This window comes from Myotis daubentonii, chromosome 3, assembly GCF_963259705.1.
Source record: "Myotis daubentonii chromosome 3, mMyoDau2.1, whole genome shotgun sequence".
Lineage (NCBI taxonomy): Eukaryota > Metazoa > Chordata > Mammalia > Chiroptera > Vespertilionidae > Myotis > Myotis daubentonii.
The window spans coordinates 146,943,229-146,965,123 of NC_081842.1; the positions used below are offsets into that span (position 1 = coordinate 146,943,229).

Below are 21,895 nucleotides of genomic sequence, written 5' to 3' on the forward strand. Positions count from 1 at the left end.
CACACTGTTTACCTTAATGTGTTTTGAATTTACATTATGTAAATTACAACAAATTTAAATAAAAAGGTATTTTAAAATCAAATCAATTATCTCTATATACTATTTTCTAACTGAATTCATTCTTTTTCTCCTTCTTAAATCTTATGTCTTATGAAAATTGTTTCAATCCACCCCATCCTACCAGATTATAACAAATTTCAATTAAAAAAAAATCTCTTTTAAATTGCTTTCCCTCATAAGTAACATATTCACTAAAAAAAAAAAAAATAGAAAATTCTGATTAGCAAAAATAAGAGGCTTACACCTACCATTTAGAGATATCACCTTAATATTTAGCATATATACCAGATTTCATTTTAGTATATACTAGAGGCCTGGTGCACAAATTTCATGCACTGGGGCGGGGGGATGTTTCCCTCAGCCTGGCCTGCACCCTCTCCCAGTCCAGGAGCCCTGGGGGGATGGCTGACTGACGGCTTAGTGGGCCTAAGCCGTCAGTTGGACATCTTAGCATTGCCACGGAGGCAGGAGAGGCTCCCACCACTGCTGCTGCGCTCGCCAGCTGTGAGCCTGGCTTCCCCCTGTGGGAGCACACTGACCACCAGGAAGCAGCTCCTGCGTTGAGTGTCTGCCCCCTGGTGGTCAGCGCACATCATACTGACTGGTCATTCCACCATTCGGTCATTTGCATATTAGCCTTTTATTATGTAGGATACTCTGTAGATGAGGACCCCTAGAACCATAAGAAATGCAAAAAATTCACTGTTAACTCATTCTCGAATTGCCCCCATTTAAAATCAAATTGCCCTCCTGTGGGGCATGTGCTGCACCTTGGGAACCACTGGGCTTGACACTTTTCCTCTCTGAGCTTCATCTATGAATACATATGCATATACCATGGGAATTGTAACCTCTTCTCCGCCCACCTCACTGGGTTGTCATGAGGAGGTTCTGAGCTAATAAACCTAGAAATGTTTCATCAAGTAAGTGATGTCTAAACAGGAAGGGATTGTTATTTTTAAACCCATGGGTACCCTCGCAGGTAGCAGGTGCTGATTAGAGTTTCCTGAGACTGTAGCTATGGAAGCTTTGCAGAGGGTTCCACAGGCCTTGGAGGGGCGGGCTCTGGCCAGCAGCCCTGTAGCAGTGGTCGTCCCTGGAGGCGCTGGCAGGGGGGCGGGGCGTTAGGGGGGCAGCGAGGCCGAAGCGGGAGTAAATGTCAAACCTCCCGCTTGGCACCATTCTTTAAATTGTACGTGGCTGTTTCACAGCTGTGCCTGCTCAAGTCAGGACTCCAATCTCCTGGAACGGGCGGGGGGGGGGGGGGGGGCCGTGCCAAGGCAGAGCCAGGTGGGCTAGGAGGGTGGGTTTAGCCACGTCCCCAGTGAGGTTCAGCACACTTCTGCTGCTGCTGCCGGGGAAGGGGGGGAAAGGGTCTGACCCTGGGGGGCCACTCAGGCCTGCCTCCACCCAAGTCTGGAGTTTTAGGGAGGAGAGGCATGCCCGGCCCCAGCAGAGGGGGCCCAGCAGCAGCAGGCCGCAGGCCCCAGGTGCCTCGGGGGTGCTGACGGGTGGTCGCCAGCGTGCTATTGTTGTGGGCGGCCCCTGGCGGGGGTGGCAGGCAAAGAGATTGGGAGTCAGAGATGTGGGCTGCCGCTACCCTCAAGGCTGGGTCTTCTCCCCATCCGGTCAGCCTCCCCGTCCCCCTGGGGATGCGGGGGCTGCAGTAGGGTGTCCATGCAGGGGGATTGGAAGAGCTCCCCATGGCCGCTTCCTCTTCCTTCTTTGCAGTCCGAGCTCCTGTCAGGCACTCTCTTCAGACCCCCAGGAACTTGGCTCCAGCCACCCATCCCCTGCTGCACAAGCAGCCTCCTGCTGGTCTGTCAATATGCAAATTGGTCGTTACTGTGACACCGTTAGGACCAATTAACATATTACCTCTTTATATATATATAGATGTGTATAATGTGCATGTGTGTGCACTTCCTCAATAAATTTTACAAGTGTGGTATCAGTGTGCACAATATCTTACATCCTTTTTTTGCAAACCTATTAATCTAAATTTATCTTGCTCACACAGTATGATCAGCAAATAAGTACAGTGGGGCCTTGACTTAAGAGTGTCCTGACTAACAAGTTTTTTGAGATACCAGCTGTCTCTCGGCTGATTTTTTGCATTGAGTTGACAGAGTAATTTGAGTTAACGAGCTCCTTACCAAGCTTGGTCTCAGAACGAATTAAACTCATAAGTCAAGGCCCCCACTGTATATGATAAAAACATAGTACAAGCCGAAACCGGTTTGGCTCGGTGGATAGAGCGTCGGCCTGCGGACTGAAGGGTCCCGGGTTCGATTCCAGTCAGGGGCATGTGCCTGGGTTGCGGGCATATCCCCAGTGGGAGATGTGCAGGAGGCAGCTGGTCGATGTTTCTCTCTCATCGATGTTTCTAACTCTCTGTCTCTCTCCCTTCCTCTCTGTAAAAAATCAATAAAATATATTTAAAAAAAAAAAAAGCAAGTGAGTGAATTTAACTGTACTAACTAGTTTCAATGATGTCCTAGAACTTGCAGATATAATATGTAGATAGTAGATATAAATAACTAATATTTGATATAAATCAGCTATGGTTTGATTATACCTTAGATATATGAGATTATGAAGATGGAGATATGCCAGACCACTAAAGATAAACACATCTTGAACCATTTTTCAAAGCCTGCGGAAAAGATGATGGAAACTAAAGAAGAGAAATTTTGATGTCAATCTCCAGGATATTCAGAGAAAAGATATTAATATGGAGGATTTGGGAATATTTTAACACATTGCGTACCGCACAGAAATCTCGAAGACATACGCCAGGGACCGGACGTTTTTGGGCAAACTGCACGTTATTTAAATCATCATAACTACAGATCATAATGCACTTTAGGTGTTGTTTTTCAATAATTATAACATTTTTATTTACAAAAACAATTAAACAATTAAAGTTCCTAGTACTTAACGTATGGTATTGCGTAAAACATTTTCCTCTATGAAGAGGGACCAAACAAAATTTACATAAGTATCTAGATTCGCTCCTTTTTCCATGGGCGGCACAAACTCTGCAGGCTCTCGTAGGAAATTTTTTCTTTCCACTCACTGGAATACACGTAGGTTCATGCTGCTTCATATCACCTGACAACCTTTTGGGTGGATCTTTACAAGGTGCTCTCCTTGCACCCCCAGGGGAAGGGCTGGACAGATTTGTCTCTGGTTCCAGAGAGCCTTCATATTGTCATCCGTTATCTAGTCTCTCGCCACCGATAGCAGAAACTGTTTATACTTCATTTTTGCTTGTGGATTGAGGACGTTATACACTCGAAATGAATTGAAAAGTCCACAGTTTATAAGGTACAGCACTACTTTTTTTGTCCATTTCATCGTTTTCCTTAGAATGGAACAACACGAAAGGAATTGATCCGCACGGTCAACGCCTTCCATGTGGGCCTTGTATTCCTTGATGCAGGTAGGTTTTACAATATTCTCTCCCATTTTTCTATTTTTTTTTTCCTGTTGTCAAGACAGAAGTGTCATGGATCGTTGATATCATTCGGACAGCCCGCTTGTCTTTCCATGCTAGGAGAAGACTATCGCCTTTTCTGGAAAATATTATGTCACCTTTCTTCATTCTTGATGTTTTCATTTTCAAATTTGGCGGTAAACCTCTACTCTCCCTAATAGTCCCACAGACTCTAGTTTTGTTCTGTAGCAGCAATTCAGCAGTAGATGTAGCATTGTAATAATTATCCTGGTAAATATGGTGCCATATGCCAAGATTGGGTCCAAGGACTGAAAAAACAGTTTCTTGCAATTTCCTTCCTTCAGCAGTGTATATTTCCATATTGCAGATATAGCCGGTGTCACTCTCGCACACCATCCAAATAAGTAAACCGTATTTTGTTATTTTCGCTGGGTTGTACGTGCGAAATTTGAAACGTCCTCTCCATGGAATCATTCCCTCGTCCAAAGACAACTGTTGCTTTGGTTTGTATATTGTTTGAAATTTATGCAGGAAATAATCCAGCACAGGTTGGATCTTGAAAAGTCTCCCCGAGCAACCGTCCATTTTGGCGTTATCATTGAAATGCCAGAATGTCCATATTTGCTCAAATCTATGGCGACTCATTGTCTGTGGAAATATAGGGGTACATATCAAAGGATCTGTTGACCAATAGTCTTTCAAGCTATCTTTTCTTGTTTGACCCATCAGAATAATTAGGCCAAGGAATTTATTGATGTCCTTCTGTGTAACCGGAGACCACTTTAGTGTTCTAGATGGTGTTTTGCGTTTCCTTGCGGTTTGATCATGATAGTTGGACAACTCTTTGCACAACATCTCCAACAATCCATCACCAAAAAAGAGATTGGTCACAGAGGGTACAGAGTCACAATGAGACGGAAATGTAGTGACCCCAGCATGACCTGCAAATATTTGTAAGCCTGGTGGTGTGTCAATTTCAGACCAACAATTATCAGTAGCTTCATCAGTGTCGGAATCACTTGAAAGCACCGCCACCTTGCGCTTCCTTTCAGGTCTAATAATTTCACTGTCAGTAGAATCGTCTCCGGAATCGTCAAAATAGTCATCCGCATCTTCGATCTCACTAGGAATATCTGATAAATTATCATTAAATACTTCCAGAAGTATATCAGTTTCGTTGGTTTCCTTCCTTTTTCTGAGAGAGGGCATTTCTAAAAGCGCCAGAAACTTGAAGATGAAGACTATTCGAATGACCAAAATACAATGTAACTGCAATGCTTTATGGGTTCGTGCAATTATATAGCTTTTCGTAGATTGACCTGCACGGTTTCCACCAATGAGATCGCTTCATTCGATGTGGACTGTGCCGCGCCAGCACGGCCAAGGGTGTCTATGAGTGGGGGGGGTGAAAGGATTAAGGAAAGACAGACAAGAGAATGAAAGCTGGGTCTCGGTGGGACGCTGCTCCCTGAAGAGGAGACAACGCCAGCGCCCAGAAGCCGTGTCTTTATTTTATAGCAGATGCCATGAGGCAACGTAGGGGTGTGATCACATTGTTTACAGCATTCTCATGAGTCTCAACCCTACTCAACTACATGCACCTAAACTCTATCACAAGGCATGTGGGGCTACGTGTTCGGACCATAGGTTCAAGCTTACAATCACAGCCGTTGGCTATGATTGTGCTGGGAGGGCCCTGCCCTCCAGCTAGGACTTGCACGTGGCAGTGAGAGGACCCTGTCCTTTCATTAGTCCGAGGCAACCGCGCCCCACAGTGGACAAGACAGTGTGTTGACATCTAAGGTCTATAACAGATGGCATGCGGAACGCAAGAAAACTCATGAGCGGTACGCAATGTGTTAAGAAACACTAACCACTCTAAGCCAGTGTGAGTTTCCTAGGAATAAGTCATGTTAAACTCTTCTAATTTTCTTCTTTTTGCGGATATTATACTAGTATTTAGCTGACATATACAATGTAAACTCCATAAGGACAGGGACCTACTTTTATAACTGCTATACACCCAGACCCAAGAACAATGTCAGGCATATATAAGAGACTCAATATTTGTTGAAAGATTACTAAATTAATCAAGGAATTTGGTGTTTCTTATAAAATTATTGTGGCCTTAATGGAGAAATAAAGACCAGGTTTTGGTACAGTTGAATAAAGTTACAGCTGAATAAAACATAACCATAAAAAAAAAAAATTAAGAGATGTCACAGAGTAATCTCATTGGTCCTTACCTAGTTAATTCTATTAGCAATTTTGACAACAAAAGAGAAGGCCAATTAAATCTGTAGATAATACCTGCTACCTAATAGACTAGATGCTAGAATTACATTCAAAATTATACTAATAGATGGACTTATTAATGGACTTATTATCTACATATATAATAGCCTAAGCGACCGTTACAATGGAACAACTGTAATGACCAAAATGATGCACATTGAGCAGGCAGGCAGGCAAGCAAGCGGTTAGGAACAAGCAGGTTAGGAGCGAGCAGGCAGGCAAGCGGTTAGGAGAGAGCGGTCCTGGATTGCGAGAGGGCACCTTAACCGCCCCCCCCCCCCTGCACAAATTTTGTGCACTGGGCTTCTAGTAATATATATAACAGTACATAGTGTAATATGTATAATATAGATATCATACAGACGAACTAATATTATAAACCAAATAAGCTGACACTTATAGGGAAAATTAATGTTTATTTCAAATAAATTAACTGAGTTACCATACAACCCAGCAATTCTACTCCTAGGTATATACCCAAGAGAAATGAAAACATATATCCACACAAAAACTTGCATATGAATGTTCATGGTAGCATTATTAATCATAGGCCAAAAATGGAAACAATCTAAATTTTCCTCAACTGATAAAATATGGTATGTCTACACAATGGAACTATTCATCAATAAAAAGGAATGAAGTACTGATACATGCAACAACACAGATGAAACTTAAAAACATCATGCTAAGTGAAAGAAGCCAGTCACAAATAGCCACATTTTTATGAAATGTCCAAAATAGGCAAATCAGTAGAAACAACAGATTAGTAGCTGTCAGGGCCCAGGAGAGTATGAGGAATGACTCCTAATGAGTACAGGATTTCTTTTGGGGGAGAGGAACATTTTCTAAAATTAGTGGTGATGGTCTCACAACTAAAACTACTGAACTATACATTTACATGGATGAATTTTATGGCATATAAATTGTATCTCAATAAAGCTGTTATTAAAAAAAAAGAAATGAAGACATCAACTGACAAATACAGATGCTGAGAATGTGTCAAATGACCAGTTCATCAGAATGATACCTGAAGGTTATAATAAACTTGTAAATTTTGCCCACTGAGTATGTTGTTGGTTGTGGGTTTGTCATATAGCCTTTATTACTTTGAGGTATGTTCCCTCTATTCTCACTTTACTGAGAGTTTTTATCATAAATGGATTCTGGATTTTATCAAATGCATTTTTATGCAACTATTGCTATGATCATGTGGGTTTTATCCTTCATTTTGTTTATGTGGTATATGTGTTGTTCTGTAGATATTGTATCAACCTTACATCCACGGAATAAATCTCATTTAATCATGGTGTGTGATTTTTTTTAATGTATTGCTGGATCCAGTTCCCTAATATTTTGTTGAGGACTTTAGCATCTATGTTCATCAGGGATATTGACCTATAACAGTGATGGTGAACCTTTTGAGCTCAGCGTGTCGGCATTTTGAAAAAAAACCGTAACTTAACTCTGGTGCTGTGTCACATATAGAAATTTTTTGATATTTGCAACCATAGTAAAATAAAGACTTATATTTTTTATATTTATTTTATATATTTAAATGCCACTTAACAAAGAAAAATCAATCAAAACAATGAGTTCGCGTGTCACCTCTGACACTCGTGTGATAGGTTCACCATCACTGACCTATAACTGTATTTCTTTGTAGTGTCTTTATCTGGTTTTGGAATTAGGATGATACTGGCCTCATAAAATGAGATTGGGAGTCTTCCCTCCTCTGTTTTTTGGAATAGCTGGAGAAGGATAGATGTTAGTTCTTCTTTTAGTGTTTGGTAAAATTCACCTGTGAAGCCATGCAGTGCACGACTTTTGTTTGTTGGGAGTTTTTTCTTTTTTTATTATTACTGCTTCAATTTCACTAGTTGTAATCTGTAAATTCAGATTCTCTGATTCTTCCTGATTTAGTTTTGGAAGATTGTGTTTCTAGGAATTTACCCAGTTCTCCCAGATTGTCCAATTTGTTGGCATATAGTTGTCCATAACATTTTATTACTATCCTTTGTATTTCTTTGGTGTCAATTTTTACTTCTCCATTTTCATTTCTGATTTTATTTATTTGGGTCCTCTATTTTTCTTGATGAGTCAGGTTCAATGTCTATCAATCTTGTTTATCTTTTCAAAGAACCAGTTCTTGGTTTCAGTGATCTTTTGAATTGTTTTTTTAGACTCTGTTTCACTTATTTCTGCTCTCATCTTTATTATTTAGTTCCTTCTACTCACTTTCCACTGAATGTAAACAGCAGTTATGGTTAAAAAAATAAAAGCAATTTTTGGCTGACTTTGAACAATACATATAAAGAGATATAATAGTGCTGATATATTCCATGCTAGTCGGACCATGTCTGTTCAACTACATTCTATTCTAAGTCTAGAGAAACTAAGACTTAGTATAGGTCCAGAGGAATGAATATAGAATTGAAAAAGGATCAGAAACAATGTCAGAGACACTTGAAAAAAATGAGGATTGCTTAGAATAGGGGGGAAAAAAGACCCAAAGGATATAACTACAGTGGGGCCTTGACTTACGAGTGTCCCGACTAACGAGTTTTTCGACATACGAGCCGTCTCTCGGCCGATTTTTTGCTTTGAGTTGCGAGCTAAAATTCGGGTTACGAGCCAGCTTCAGATGCCCCACCGCTAGTTGGCACAGCGAACGTCACAGTGAACGCCACATCAGCCCAGCATCACGTGTCTCACTCGTTCACTGTTGATTTGACATACGAGTAATTTGAGTTACGAGCTCCGTCACGGAACAAATTAAACTCATAAGTCAAGGCCCCACTGTATCTTTAAACAATATGAGGGCCTATCAGAGAAAAGAGAGTAGACTTGTCCTATGTTGCTGCAAAAGACAAAATAGGCCATCACTAAGTGCCCGGGGGGGGGGGGGGGGGGGATTAATCTCATCATGAGCTAGAACTAATACAATTATGTCTGCCTCCTAGGTACTCTCTAACAAATGAACAGATTCAAGTAAATACCAGTCTATCAAGGACTCCTATTTCAGGAAGAATTCCTATAATATGTAGCAGACTGCAGGTGATATTTAAGTTCTCCAATTCTAAAAATGCTATGCTTTTTATCTTAATTCAAAATTACATAACAAATAAATGCATAAAATTCCAAGGAGTTGATGATTTAATATTTTACCTCATTTTTCTGTAATGGTGGTTTTCCATTTTTCTTACTGCAGAAAAAAAAAAAAAAGAAAGCACTTTATTTGCAAACTATTCCCATCATAAAATTTGTTTTAAGATATCAAAAGAACGTACTAAATTCTCCAAAGGTTTCTTCTTTCACATATCATACATAGACTATATTAAGTATAATAGTACAGCTGCACCTTATTAAGTACTAGAGGCCCAGGGCACGAAGTTCATGAGCGGGTACAGTTCCTAGGCCTGGCCTGCTATCAGGGCCATCTTCCCCAGCTACCCACAGCCAGCCCCGCCCCCCGCCGCCACCCACTCCCAGTTCCCCGTTTGCCATCAGGTGATCTGTGCCTGATGGCCGGGGGAAGGGACCAAGAGGTCGGCTGTTCCTGCCCGCTGGCCAGCCCTGCTCCCGTCACAGGTGGCCATCAGGTGATAGGAGCCTGCTGGCCAGGGAAAGGAACAAGAGGTGGTCAGTGAGCCTCATAGTGACTGGTCCAATGGTCGTTCTGCCATTAGGGTCAATTTTCATATTACCCTTTTATTAACCTATCTAATAAAGAGGGAATATGCAAATTGACCATCATGCCATCACAAAGATGGCAGCACCCAGTCCCCTTAGCCCCGCCAGAATCCCCCAGTGTCCTTTCAACCCAGCGGGGGGGGGGGGGGGGGGGGACGCGCGGCAGATGCAGCCGGTCCTTCCCTCAGCCCCCCAGCCATCTAAGGCCAGCCTGAGGCGCAGGCAAGCCTTGGATGTCGGCTGCCCAGACACCCAGGGCGGGCCCAAGGTGCTGGCAAGCCTCAGATTGTGGCTTCCCCACCACCCAGGGTGGGCCCGAGGCGCTGGCAAGCCTCGGATGGCAGCTGCCCAGCCACTCATGGCCACCCGAGGCTCAGGTAACCAGGGCCAGCTGAGGCTTGCGCTGCTGGCAGTGGCAGCAGCATAGGTATGATGGGTGCGTCACCTTCCTCTGAATTCCGGGTCACCTCCTGCTACTGAGGGCTCCTGGACTGTGAGAGGGGGCAGGCTGGACTGAGGGACCCCCCCCCCCCTCCAGTGCATGACTTTTCATGCCCCAGGCCTCTAGTATAGTATAGAGGCCTAGTGCATGGGTGAGGTCCAGCTGGCCTGCCATGAAAGGGGCCCCAGATCGGGGTGGGGGTCCCCGCTGAGGGGTGGGCCTGCCCGGCAAGGGGCCATGGGCAGTTTGCAGGCCAGTCACACCCCCGGCTTTGTCAGGAAGGACGTCTGGTCTATCTGGTCTAATTAGCATATTACCCTTTTATTAGTATAAGTCATTTATTGAAAGTGTTTAATAAATGTTAACTTCTACTACCAGATAATATATATTGGTAAATTTACGCACATACACATATATACTTGTTTTTTCAAATTCTCCCATGGAGAGGTGAAATCTATTTTTCCATCCTTGAATCAAGATTTGGCCACGTTGCCCTGACCAGTTTGGCTCAGTGGATAGAGCATCGGCCTGCAGACTCAAGGGTCCCGGGTTCGATTCCGGTCAAGGGCATGTACCTTGATTGCGGGCACATCCCCAGAGGGGGGTGTGCAGGAGGCAGCTGATCGATGTTTCTCTCTCAGCGATGTTTCTAACTCTCTATCCCTCTCACTTCCTCTCTGTAAAAAATCAACAAAGTATATTTAAAAAAAAAGATTTGGCCACGTAAACTGCTTTGGCTATGGGACATTAGCAAATTGACGCAAGCAAGGTCTGAAAATGTCTGTGCATTGGACACTCTCTCTTGATGCTAGGAACCTTTTCCCAGCCATGTGAACAATCCCAGGTTAGTTACCTACAGGATGAGAGACTATGTGTCATTCCTATGTTACAAATGAAAAAACTGTCTTGGAAAGGAAGAAGTAGTATATCTAAGTTTCATGCTACTCAAAGTAGTTAGTCTGGCACTAACCCAGATCTGACTACTGATCTAAGCCACCACCCTGAACAATATCATGACCAGGCTTAGGTTCTTTTTATAACACACTATCATAGCACCCTATGCTATGATCACATTACAAATTTCTTGTTTAATGTCTATTTCCTCCCAGTATATTAGTTCTATGAGATCAGGAGCTATTGCAGATTGGCTTCTCGACAATATAGATAAGGTGGTGTTTGGGGTACAATATGTTTATTGGGGCTCAACACCTGTGAAAGGAAGATGAAGAAAGCAAGTTTGGGCAGAATTTAAACTGTGATGCAGGCCCAACAAAATTTCACCTAACCAGGTGGGAAGCTGCGATTGGCTGAAATGATCAGGTCTTTATACCTCTTCCTTGCTCAGTGTACAAATGCATGCTGCTCCAAGGAGGTCATGACCTTAGGAAGGTGGCTCTACAGCTAATGCAGATCCTAAAATGAGGCAGAAAGGGTTACCTGGTCTGCACTTATCACAGCTGGACTAGACCTTCTGGAAGAGGAATCTGGGTAGCATATCTCCACACCTACTACAGGAGTCATATATTACTCAGCCCTCTATTCAACATCTAGTTGAGCTCCAAGAATCTGCAGAATAAACATTTTCAGTAATAGAATACCAGGTCACACTGAACAAGGCTAGAAAGCCAAACTTAACTACAATTCAGTAAGAGTAGATGCTCATATTTTAAAAATGCTTAGGCTTATTATTTCTAATCTCAACTGTATTACAGGATTATCTATTTTAAAATTTTTATGAGATTGCAAAACTGTTTCAGAAATGCTATATATATATATATATATACACACACACACACATATATATATATATATATTCACACACACACACTCATGCATACTCAGTTAATTATGAGCCCTCTTTCATAAGGTTTTCTAAAAATCTGCTTTCTAAGGAATTCTTTAAATGTTTTCCACAGATGTTCTCAATTTTGAAGATACTAGCTATATAAACATAGAGAGATCCCCTAGGATAAATCAGAGCAGTATACTAGAATCCCATTTAATTGGTTATATTGTTTTCACTTGAAATGTTATGCTAAAGACTGGAGAGAATTTAATTCCAGAAACATGATCTACTGATAGGCAGATTCAAGTCTAACAAAAATTCCGTATTTTCCTTTTCTTGATTTTTATCCTATGAAACTAAAAAGGCTCTACAACAGATAGGCATGTCTTCTACCTTTGTGTATTCCTTTTGCCTAACAAAAAAGATCAATTTATCAGCTAAATAGATTAAAATAAAGGTGTTCAAAATATACACATAGTAATGGTAACATAATTGGACTTCATTAAAATTTTAAAAGTTTGCTCATGAAAAGATACTATGTAGAAAGTTAAAAGACAAGCTACCAACTAGAAGAAAATATATGCAAACTATATATCCAAGAAATAACTTGTATTCAGAATACATTAAAAAACTCTTATAGTTGAATATGAAGACAATTCACTTAAGTATTTAAACATTTTTGCCAAAGAAAATGTATGCATGGAAAATAAACACATGAAACATGCTCAAAATAATTAGTTCTTAGAAAAATGCAAATTGAAACCACTATGCATATCTGCTAGAATAGCTAAGATCATAACAAGTGTTATTAAGGATGTGAACCAACAGGAATCTCCTTCCACAGCTGATGGGACTATAAAATGGTTCAATTAAATTGGAAACAGTGTGGCAGTTTCTTAAAAAGTTTAACCCCCTCTATACAACCCTGCCATTCCACTACTAAGTATTTTGCTCAAGGGAAATGAAAGCAAATATTCATACATAGACTTTACATGAATGTTCATAGCAACTTTATTATTAGTAGCTAAAACCTGGAACTAATCCAAATGAGTGAATGGAATAAAAAATTGTGGTATAGCCATAAAACATACTCAACAATTTTACTGGTACACATGAATGAATCCCAAAATCATTATGCTGACGAAAATTAGCTAGGCAAAAAAGTATGTAGTGTATGATTTCTCTTATATGAAAATCTAGAGCAGCCCAAACTAATTGTGGTACAGAAAGCAGATCAGTGCTTACTCCAGGCTGATGGGAGGGAGGGCACTAACCACAAAGAGATATGAGGGATCTTTGAAGTGACTGTAAATGTTCTTTTTTTTAATTACTAGAGGCCTGGTGCACAAATTCATGCACGGGTGGGATCTCTCAGCCAGCCGGGGGGAGGAACCATGGGAGGTTGGCACCAGCAGCACGCTAACCAACGGCCGATTCCATGAGGAATTGGGCTCCCTCCTCCGTCCTGTCTGGGTCTGGGGTGTGGGTGAACCAGATTCGGGGCTGTCAGGGCCCCAGCAGCAAGGTCTGGGTCAGTGCGCGTCATGGCTACTGGTCTCTTGTCTGGTTGTTCCAGTCGCTCAGTCTTAACAGTCAGTTAGGCTTTTATATATATAGATATAGATAGTGATGGTTACATAAGTGCTTACATGTCAAAACTCAAGTTATAGATTTTAAATATAAGCAGTTTGTTGTACCTTAATAATGCTTCAATAAAGCTATAAAAAATTTTGACCAAAACTCAGTAGACACTTTTTCCTAAGAACATAATAGTGTATTTTGTTTGTTCTTTATTGTTGGAAGGGTAAGGGAAAAGGAGATAAAGTTTACTGTTCCTTAATAATGCCAACAAAACATGCAAAATTAATAAACAGGAACTTCCCCTAAAGATGGATGGAACTATGAGACTAGGAGGAAAAACTGTAAAGGATTAAAATACAGAATTTTTTAGAGCTTTCAGACTAAGTAAAAAAGAACACAATTCTGAAAACTTTAAATAAAAATTTAACTAACTATAACAATAATTCTAACCCTAAAGCTTCTCTTATTTAGTTCATTTATCTAAACAGTGTCTTCTAGACACAGGGTAATGTATAAACCTCTTCTGAGGGAAAAAAAAAATCCTACAGACCCTAGCATTGCCTTATATTAAAGTGGTGCTTTCTTAAGTATGTATAAGTATAAAATTAAGACATTAACTTTTTTTATAGCTATTCTACACCAAAAAATAAAATTTATCATTTAAAACAGGCAAAAATTATAAAGCCAATAAAAATGGAATCAACATTCATTTAAAGTAATAGGTGAGATAACACTGCTACAACTAATCACCAATGCTGGGGTAAAAGAGTAGAAAGAATTATTTATGTATTATTTGTTCCAGTTGATGTCCAAGATTATTTTATAATCTTCATTATTTTTCTTTAATAAACAATGAACTGGTTTTAAATCACTGCTTTATTAATGTTGATGGAATAATTAATTTATTAGAATATCCCAAAACAAAATTCTAAAAATTAAAATATTCAATGAAAATTCATAGCACTTACTACTATTTAATAAATGCTACAAGTTGATATGTAGAGAGACAAATAGGGTTCTGTGTAATGCAACTGCTCACAAAAATAAGTATTTGCACCCTAGCTGGTTTGGCTCAGTGGATAGTGTGTCGGCTTGCGGACTGAAGGGTCCCGGGTTCAATTCCGGTCAAGGGCACGCGCCCAGGCTGTGGGCTCGATCCCCAGTAGGGGGCATGCAGGAGGCAGCCAATCAATGATTCTCTCTCATGTTGATATTTCTATCTCTCTCTCCCTCTCTTCTCTGAAATCTCACACACACACAGACACAGACACAGACACAGACAGACAGACACACACACACACACACACACACACACACACAATTGGGCCACAGGATTAGTCAAATCTCCCACCAATTTTCTCTTTTCAGGCTTGCATGAAATACCCCATCAGAGTGTACCATGACATCTTATAAGGCCTTCTCATAATCTACATGTAAATTCTATATATTTTTTTATTAGTCTGTGACAATTAAAATGGTGCATTACTCTATTGTTGTCTCATTTTCCTATCAAATAAAAGCTTACTTATAAAATTTCAGTTTCTTAGAAATTCTATAAAAACACTTTTTACCTGTAATTATCACTACAAAAAAAATTTAATGGCAAAATAATTCAGTATGAGTACAAAAGTCAAAGACGGATTTTCTTAATTTTAAATTACTACACTTCAACCTAAGGCAGATATTAATGCAGCAGATTCGTTTACCATGCATGTGGGTCTTTGGATGATCACTTAGCAACAATTCATATGCAAATATAGGCACAAACATTTTCAATAGTATGGTAATCAGTTACATGAACCAGAATGTGCTCATACTAATTTATTTACATATTTTTAAATTTTATTTGATTGTAGAGAGAGAGGGAAGGTGGGTGGGGGGAGAGAAACATCAATTTGTTGTTCCACTTATTTATGCATTCATTGGTTGCTGCTTCTATGCGATCTGACTAGAGATTGAACCTGCAACCTTGGCATATCCAGAGGACACTCTCTCTAATCAGCTGAGCTATCTATCAGCAAAGTGAAAACACAAAATTAGAAAATTCTCCAAAAACTTTAGGACCCTAGAGAATTCATTTTTAGATCTATTGTCTCCAGGCCCTAAAGAAACCTTCAATGAGTTAGGGCCCATGTTCAGTATAAGAAGTTGGAAAAACAGATTTGGGATGGAAAGGTAAATTCAAACAAAGACATCCAGTTTCAAATGGTTTTAGTAGGCCCAAGTACTGATAACTTATTTTTAAAAACACACATACACACACAAATTTTTAAGTCAGAAGCTCAGGAAAGAAGAGGGAGCTAGAGATTTGGAGATTCATTAGGGCATGTGTAAAAGATGGTATCATAGTTATGATGGAGTTGGCCTAGAGCAGTGATGGTGAACCTTTTGAGCTCCGCGTGTCAACATTTTGAAAAACCCTAACTTAACTCTGGTGCCGTGTCACATATAGAAATTTTTTGATATTTGCAACCATAGTAAAACAAAGATGTATGGTATTTATTTTATATATTTAAATGCCATTTAACAAAGAAAAATCAACCAAAAAAATGAGTTCGCTTGTCAGAGGTTCGCCATCACTGGTAGAGTGTACACAGCCGAGGTCAATCAGGGCCCAGAGATGAAGACCTACACAAAGGCACTGGCTATGGGGATGGAAAGGAAAATGTAGGAAAACTGCTAGAAATACAGGTGAGGAAATAGATAAGAGCTGGGCACTAATTGAAAATGGAAATGAGAGGAGAAGAGGAGCAGAGACTTAAAAAACTATGTAGGGTACAGTCCCGCGCGCCGCCTGGTCGTTACTGCGATGCAGGTGGCTCTCAGGCCGGCGCAGGTCCGCCGTGGTCGTTGGACCCAAGGTCTATGAGCAGCCACGATGTCGATCTTCACCCCCACCAACCAGATCCGCCTAACCAATGTGGCCATGGCACGCATGAAGCGCGCCGGGAAGCGTTTCGAAATCGCCTGCTACAAAAACAAAGTCGTCGGCTGGCGGAGCAGCATGGAAAAGGACCTTGATGAAGTTCTGCAGACCCACTTGGTGTTTGTAAATGTCTCTAAAGGTCAGGTTGCAAAGAAGGAAGATCTCATCAGTGCATTTGGAACAGATGACCAGACTGAAATCTGTAAGCAGATTTTGACTAAAGGGGAGGTTCAAGTATCAGATAAAGAACGGCACACACAGCTGGCGCAAATGTTTAGGGACATTGCAACTATTGTAGCTGACAAATGTGTGAACCCTGAAACAAAGAGACCATACACTGTAATCCTTATGGAGAGAGCAATGAAGGACATCCACTATTCAGTCAACACCAACAAGAGTACAAAACAGCAGGCTTTGGAAGTGATAAAGCAGTTAAAGGAGAAAATGAAGATAGAACGTGCTCACATGAGACTTCGGTTCTTTCTTCCAGTGAATGAAGGGAAAAAGCTGAAAGAAAAACTCAAGCCACTGATCAAGGTTATAGAAAGTGAGGACTACAATCAACAATTAGAAATTGTGTGTCTAATTGACCCAGGCTGCTTCAGAGAAATTGATGACCTAATACAAAAGGAGACAAAAGGCAAAGGTTCTTTGGAAGTGCTCAATCTGAAAGATGTGGAAGAAGGAGATGAGAAATTTGAATGACATTCATCAGTCTCTTCTGCTTTGAAACACTAAAACGTTTTCATTTCCCACTGTCCTGTTTTCTTTCTGTGGTCTGCCAAATACTTGCTCAAATTAGTTTGTTTTCTGCCTTTGTGTTAAACAAAAAAGACTTTGCTAAATTATAATTGTGGTTAATTTAGTTTTGTCTGTAAATTGGGATTTTAGGGGAAAATGAAAAATTAAAGACACAGAAGTCCAGAGAAGCATTTTGCTGTCTCGTGCCATTGTAGCTTTCCAAGGTGAAAGTTATTTGAGGCAGCTCTTGTGAATAAAAAGTTAAGTTTTGTACATTATAGTAAGAGTAATTTCGGAAGGATATGTCTGTATAATCAAAAGGGAGTATTTGCTGAAAAAGAAAACAGTGCTTACTTCTACTTAATGAAATGCATGTATAGGGGTAACTATATCTTGGCCTAATATACAGCTTGGATAATAGCTTCCTAATCAGCTGAAAAATATGACTGTGCAACACAAATTTCATTAAACATGCTGCCATAACATAAATTATTCCTGGTTTTAAAAAGTCATTTATTTCTAATTCTTAAAGTTTATAATATATGTTAATATAGTCAAAATTATGAAATCAATAAAGCCACTCTTTATTGTTACTAAAAAAAAAACAAAAAAACTATGTAAAGGTAGAGGAGGTATAGAAACCTTTAGCTCCAAACTGATGCCCTGAAAGACACAGATCATTTTCCTAAGATCTCATAATATGCACCATGAGTGAACAGAAGACAGTGATTCCATTAACCTTAATAAAGAATAACAGTAGCCCTGGCCATTGTGGCTCAGTTGGTTGGAGTATCGTCCTGTACACAAAAAGGTTGCAGGTTCGATCCCCGTTCGGGGTGCATGTGTAATGCAACCTAAGGATGTTTTTCTCTCCCTTCCTTTCTCTAACATCAATTAATAATAATTTTAAAAAAGAATAACAGTAGAAGAAGCATTAAAAGAAATAATGCTTTTCTACAATAAACTCATTTGTAAAAGTGTTAAATTTCAAGTCTCAGTAAGATAAATTTTAAGGGCCAGAAAACAATTTTGAATATATTTAGATTTGAAGTTCAAGAGTAGACATGTTGATTTCAAAGGCATTAACATGACAATGATGTAGACATACAATGATATAACTCCTTTGAAAAACAAAAATATGAAATCTGAAATGTGAGTCTTGCATCTGTTTATTAAGATACTATACTAAAAATTTTAGAATGTGCTCTTTAGGAACTTGGTTTAAGTTGTATCCTGGCTAATATGGCTTCCAGGAACCTTTAGAAACACTTTCCTCCTATACTGAAGGTATGTTTACTATAAGCCGCAAAATTATTCCTGTAAGTAATTTTACAAAAAATGTCCAGAACATAATCAAGTCTAGTCCATCATCACAACAAAAAAAATTTCCAAACTTTTGGAAATTGTAGTAGATTAAATACCGAGACAAATTCCTTGTGTTCCTCCTAAAAAGAAAGGATCTATTTCCCCATCCTAGAATTTGGGCCAGGCTTGCAACTTGTTCTAATCAATATACAGTGGTTATCAACCTTTTGGCCCTTTAAATACAGTTCCTCATGTTGTGACCCAACCATAAAATTATTTTCGTTGCTACTGTTATGAATCGTAATGTAAATATCTGATATGAAGGATGGTCTTAGGCGACCTCTGTGAAAGGGTCGTTCGACCACCAAAGGGGTCACGACCCACAGGTTGAGAACCTCTGCAACAGAATGTAGTGAAAGTGTTTCTGCTTTCACCTTCACCTCTTAGAATGCTGGCCTGAGACTACCATGTGAGGGACTGGTCAAGCCTGCTTGATGATAAAAAGTCACTTAGATAAGAACCAAGGGACCCCAGTCACCAGCCAGCACAAACTGCCAGGTATGAACCTTCCAGAGCAGCTAATCCAATGCAGCCTCACAAGTGAACCCAGACAAAAAACAGCAGAGAAACTGCCCAGCCACCCATAGAATTGAGGGGGGAAATAGCTGTTTTATGCCACTAAATCTTGGAGTTATTTGTGAAAAGTCGTGTCAAAGAAATAAAAATGTACTTTAGAATCACATACATATCAAATTGTATGTTTGCAAAACGATATAGTATACATATCAAAAAACCTGTGGAATGCAACCAAAGCAGTGCTTAGCAAGAACTTCATAGTCTTTAATGCATACATTGGGAAAGAAGGCTGAAAATTTGTAATTTATCACAGATCAGAAAAAACAAAAAAATTAAATGAAGAAAGCATAAAGAATAAAAGAATACAAATAAAAGCAAATAATAAAAGTAGACACTCAACAGAGGTAAAGCAAAACTAAAAGCTGGAATTTTGAAAAAAAATTAACACATTTTACAAACTCATGGCAAAACTAATCAAAATAAAAAATGAGAGGGCAATATAAGCAATATTAGAAATTGATCTACAGATTAGAAGCAATCCACATCAAAACCTCAACATGCTGATTCTAAAATTTATAAAGAAGTAATACCAATGCAAATGTTGATAACTGAGGTGCTTTTCATATTTTGTTTATGAGTCACTGTCTTAAAATAGGGTTCCTCCAATGCATTTATAAAGTAGTGAGTGTTAGGTCTGATCAAATAATTGAATTGATACCCCCACCCCTGGGAACTGACCTTTAAGCCACTTCACAATGGACATTCGACTTACTTAGACCACATCCCACTTGCTAAGACAATTACCTCTCCCCTCCAGAGTTTCCCAGAACTTGGACCTGCACAGAGAATTCTCCACCCAGAAAAAGCCCGCCTAAAGTCCTTTAAAAACCTCCGACTCCCCGCCCTAGCCGGTCTGGCTCAGTGGATAGAGCATCAGCCTGCGGACTGAAGGGTCCCAGGTTCGATTCCGGCCAAGGGCGCATGCCCAGGTTTCGGGCTCCATCCCCAGTGGGGGGGCGTGCAGGAGGCAGCCAATCAATGATTCTCTCTCACTGATGTTTCTAGCTCTCTCTCCCTCTCCCTTCCTCTCTTAAATCAATAAAGAAATATATTTAAAAACAAAAAAACCTCTGACTCCCCGTCTTTGGGGCCTGGTGCCATTTTGGGGCTCAACCCATCTGGTTTTCCAGATGACCTAATAAATGCATAATTCTTTACCCCCTTTAGCTTCATGTGTTCCTCCTTCGGTGACCCTAACAGTGAGCATTAAATATTTATTTACTTAGAATAAATCAATAGGTTTATAATGACTCTTAAAAAGAACTCATTGGTCACCGCCAGAGGATAACAGGAAACTAACGTATTACTTTAAAAACTGGTAAAGAAGCAAATGTCTGCCCTGCCTTTCCTAACTAAACTGTACCACTGGGTAACCAAATAGTAGATGAAGAAAAGTTTCTTTTTATGGAAGCATTCCATCTTATAAATGAATAAATAACAGAATTTAAATATCTCCATTCTGTAATCCCTAATAAATTCATTGCTCTAGGTATCAAACATCAATGGCTGCTAAACTCACAAAGAATAAATAATCATATATACCTTCTGATGGAGGTTAGACCACATCAACACGTAGGATACATTCTTGTCCAAAAACAAACAAAAAAATCTGAACTTGGTCAAGTTTTTAGATTCAACTACCAATTTACAGGAAATACAGAGAATGACTAAAATCATACAAATAGCATAACCCAGATTATTTAATCTGTAGCAGTCAAAAACCTGGTTGCTTCAATAAAATGTAGAAAGTGGTAAGGAGAGATGGCATTGGACCGTGAAGATTAAGACTTCAAACAAACAAAAAACAGGCACAACTAAATTACAGTGTTTTAAGAATGCACATTTGGGTAATAAAATTATAAAACACTACCAAGATGCAATTACTATAGAAGTCAGGAAAGCAGTAACTAGTTAGGGGAGAGGGAAGGGGCTATGACTGGGAAGGGGTATGTGGAAGGCTTCTAGGGTAGATGACAAGGATTTATTTCTTGACCTGGAGAGTATTTACAAAGGATATTTATTTTGTTTGTTTGTTGTTGTTTAAAAAGTTATTAAATTATATGCATTTTATGCAGTTTCCTGTATTTGTGGTATGATATACAATGAAAAGGTCTAAAAATCTTAAGAATATTATACCATGACTATATATTTTAATATTAATTTACTACAGTAAAATTTTAACAGTTAACTTCATTTTGAATTTAATGTAAGACTTTTTAAACCCCAGAATAATTCTTGATTGTTCTTTTGAATATAAGTCCATTGGATAAAAATGCTTTATTCTGACTTTTACCTCCCACGTGGCTATTTCAAGCTTAAAAATCTTAGAATCAGGTACCATTTTTACCTCTCTGATTCCTCACTGGTAAAATAAAAATAATAAAATAACTATCTCAAAAAACTGTTGTGAGGAATAAATGTTAACTATTAGAACAATGCTGAAAATATAGTAAGTGCTCAATAAGTGGTTAATAGTATTGTCTTCAGCTTCCTGTCCTTGCAGCCTCTTCTTCTCAAATCTTAACTCCAGCAATTCCATGACTTTGCTCATGCTGTTTTCCCTATCTAGGATGCCTTTTACCCCTTAGCAAATATGAAACTTTCCCCATGTAACAATCTGAAGAATTAAACATTCCCAATTCAGTGCTCCCTCCCAGATTTTTTTTCCTACCACCCAGGTCTAGTCATACTGAGGCGTTACCTCATTGTCATTTTAATTTGCATCTCTGATAATTAGTGACATTGAGCATTTTTTCATATGTCCATTGGCTATTTGTATGTCCTCTTTGGAGAAGTGTCTATTTAGGTCCTCTGTCCATTTTTTTTTAATATATTTTATTGTTTTTTTACAGAGAGAAAGGGAGAGGGATAGAGAGTTAGAAACATCGGTGAGAAACATCGATCAGCTGCCTCCTGCACACTCCCTACTGGGGATGTGCCCGCAACCAAGGTACATGCCCTTGACCAGAATCG

General features: G+C 39.6%; 3 protein-coding genes across 4 annotated transcripts in view; 1 reads left to right on the forward strand and 2 right to left on the reverse strand.

Annotated features, from left to right (window-relative positions):
- ABCD3 (ATP binding cassette subfamily D member 3) overlaps nt 1-21,895 on the reverse strand; it is a 93,163-nt gene that overhangs the window by 60,777 nt on the left and 10,491 nt on the right. The window contains exon 2 of one of the 2 annotated variants that reach the window (XM_059688767.1): nt 8,981-9,017. In XM_059688767.1, coding sequence (XP_059544750.1) covers nt 8,981-9,017 — 37 coding nt within the window. Of the gene's footprint in view, nt 1-8,980; nt 9,018-21,895 lie in introns of those variants that run through there. The other variant, XM_059688768.1, reaches the window with a different exon arrangement.
- Nucleotides 2,538-8,960, reverse strand: LOC132230778 (piggyBac transposable element-derived protein 4-like). Its single transcript, XM_059688769.1, has 2 exons — nt 8,626-8,960; nt 2,538-8,346 (listed from the first exon to the last, which is right to left on the reverse strand). Exon 2 carries the CDS (start codon nt 4,727-4,729, stop codon nt 3,536-3,538), a length of 1,194 nt encoding a protein of 397 aa, XP_059544752.1. The 5' UTR covers nt 4,730-8,346; nt 8,626-8,960; the 3' UTR covers nt 2,538-3,535.
- Nucleotides 16,105-17,473, forward strand: LOC132230779 (ribosome maturation protein SBDS-like). The gene has a single exon (XM_059688770.1). It carries the CDS (start codon nt 16,193-16,195, stop codon nt 16,943-16,945), a length of 753 nt encoding a protein of 250 aa, XP_059544753.1. The 5' UTR covers nt 16,105-16,192; the 3' UTR covers nt 16,946-17,473.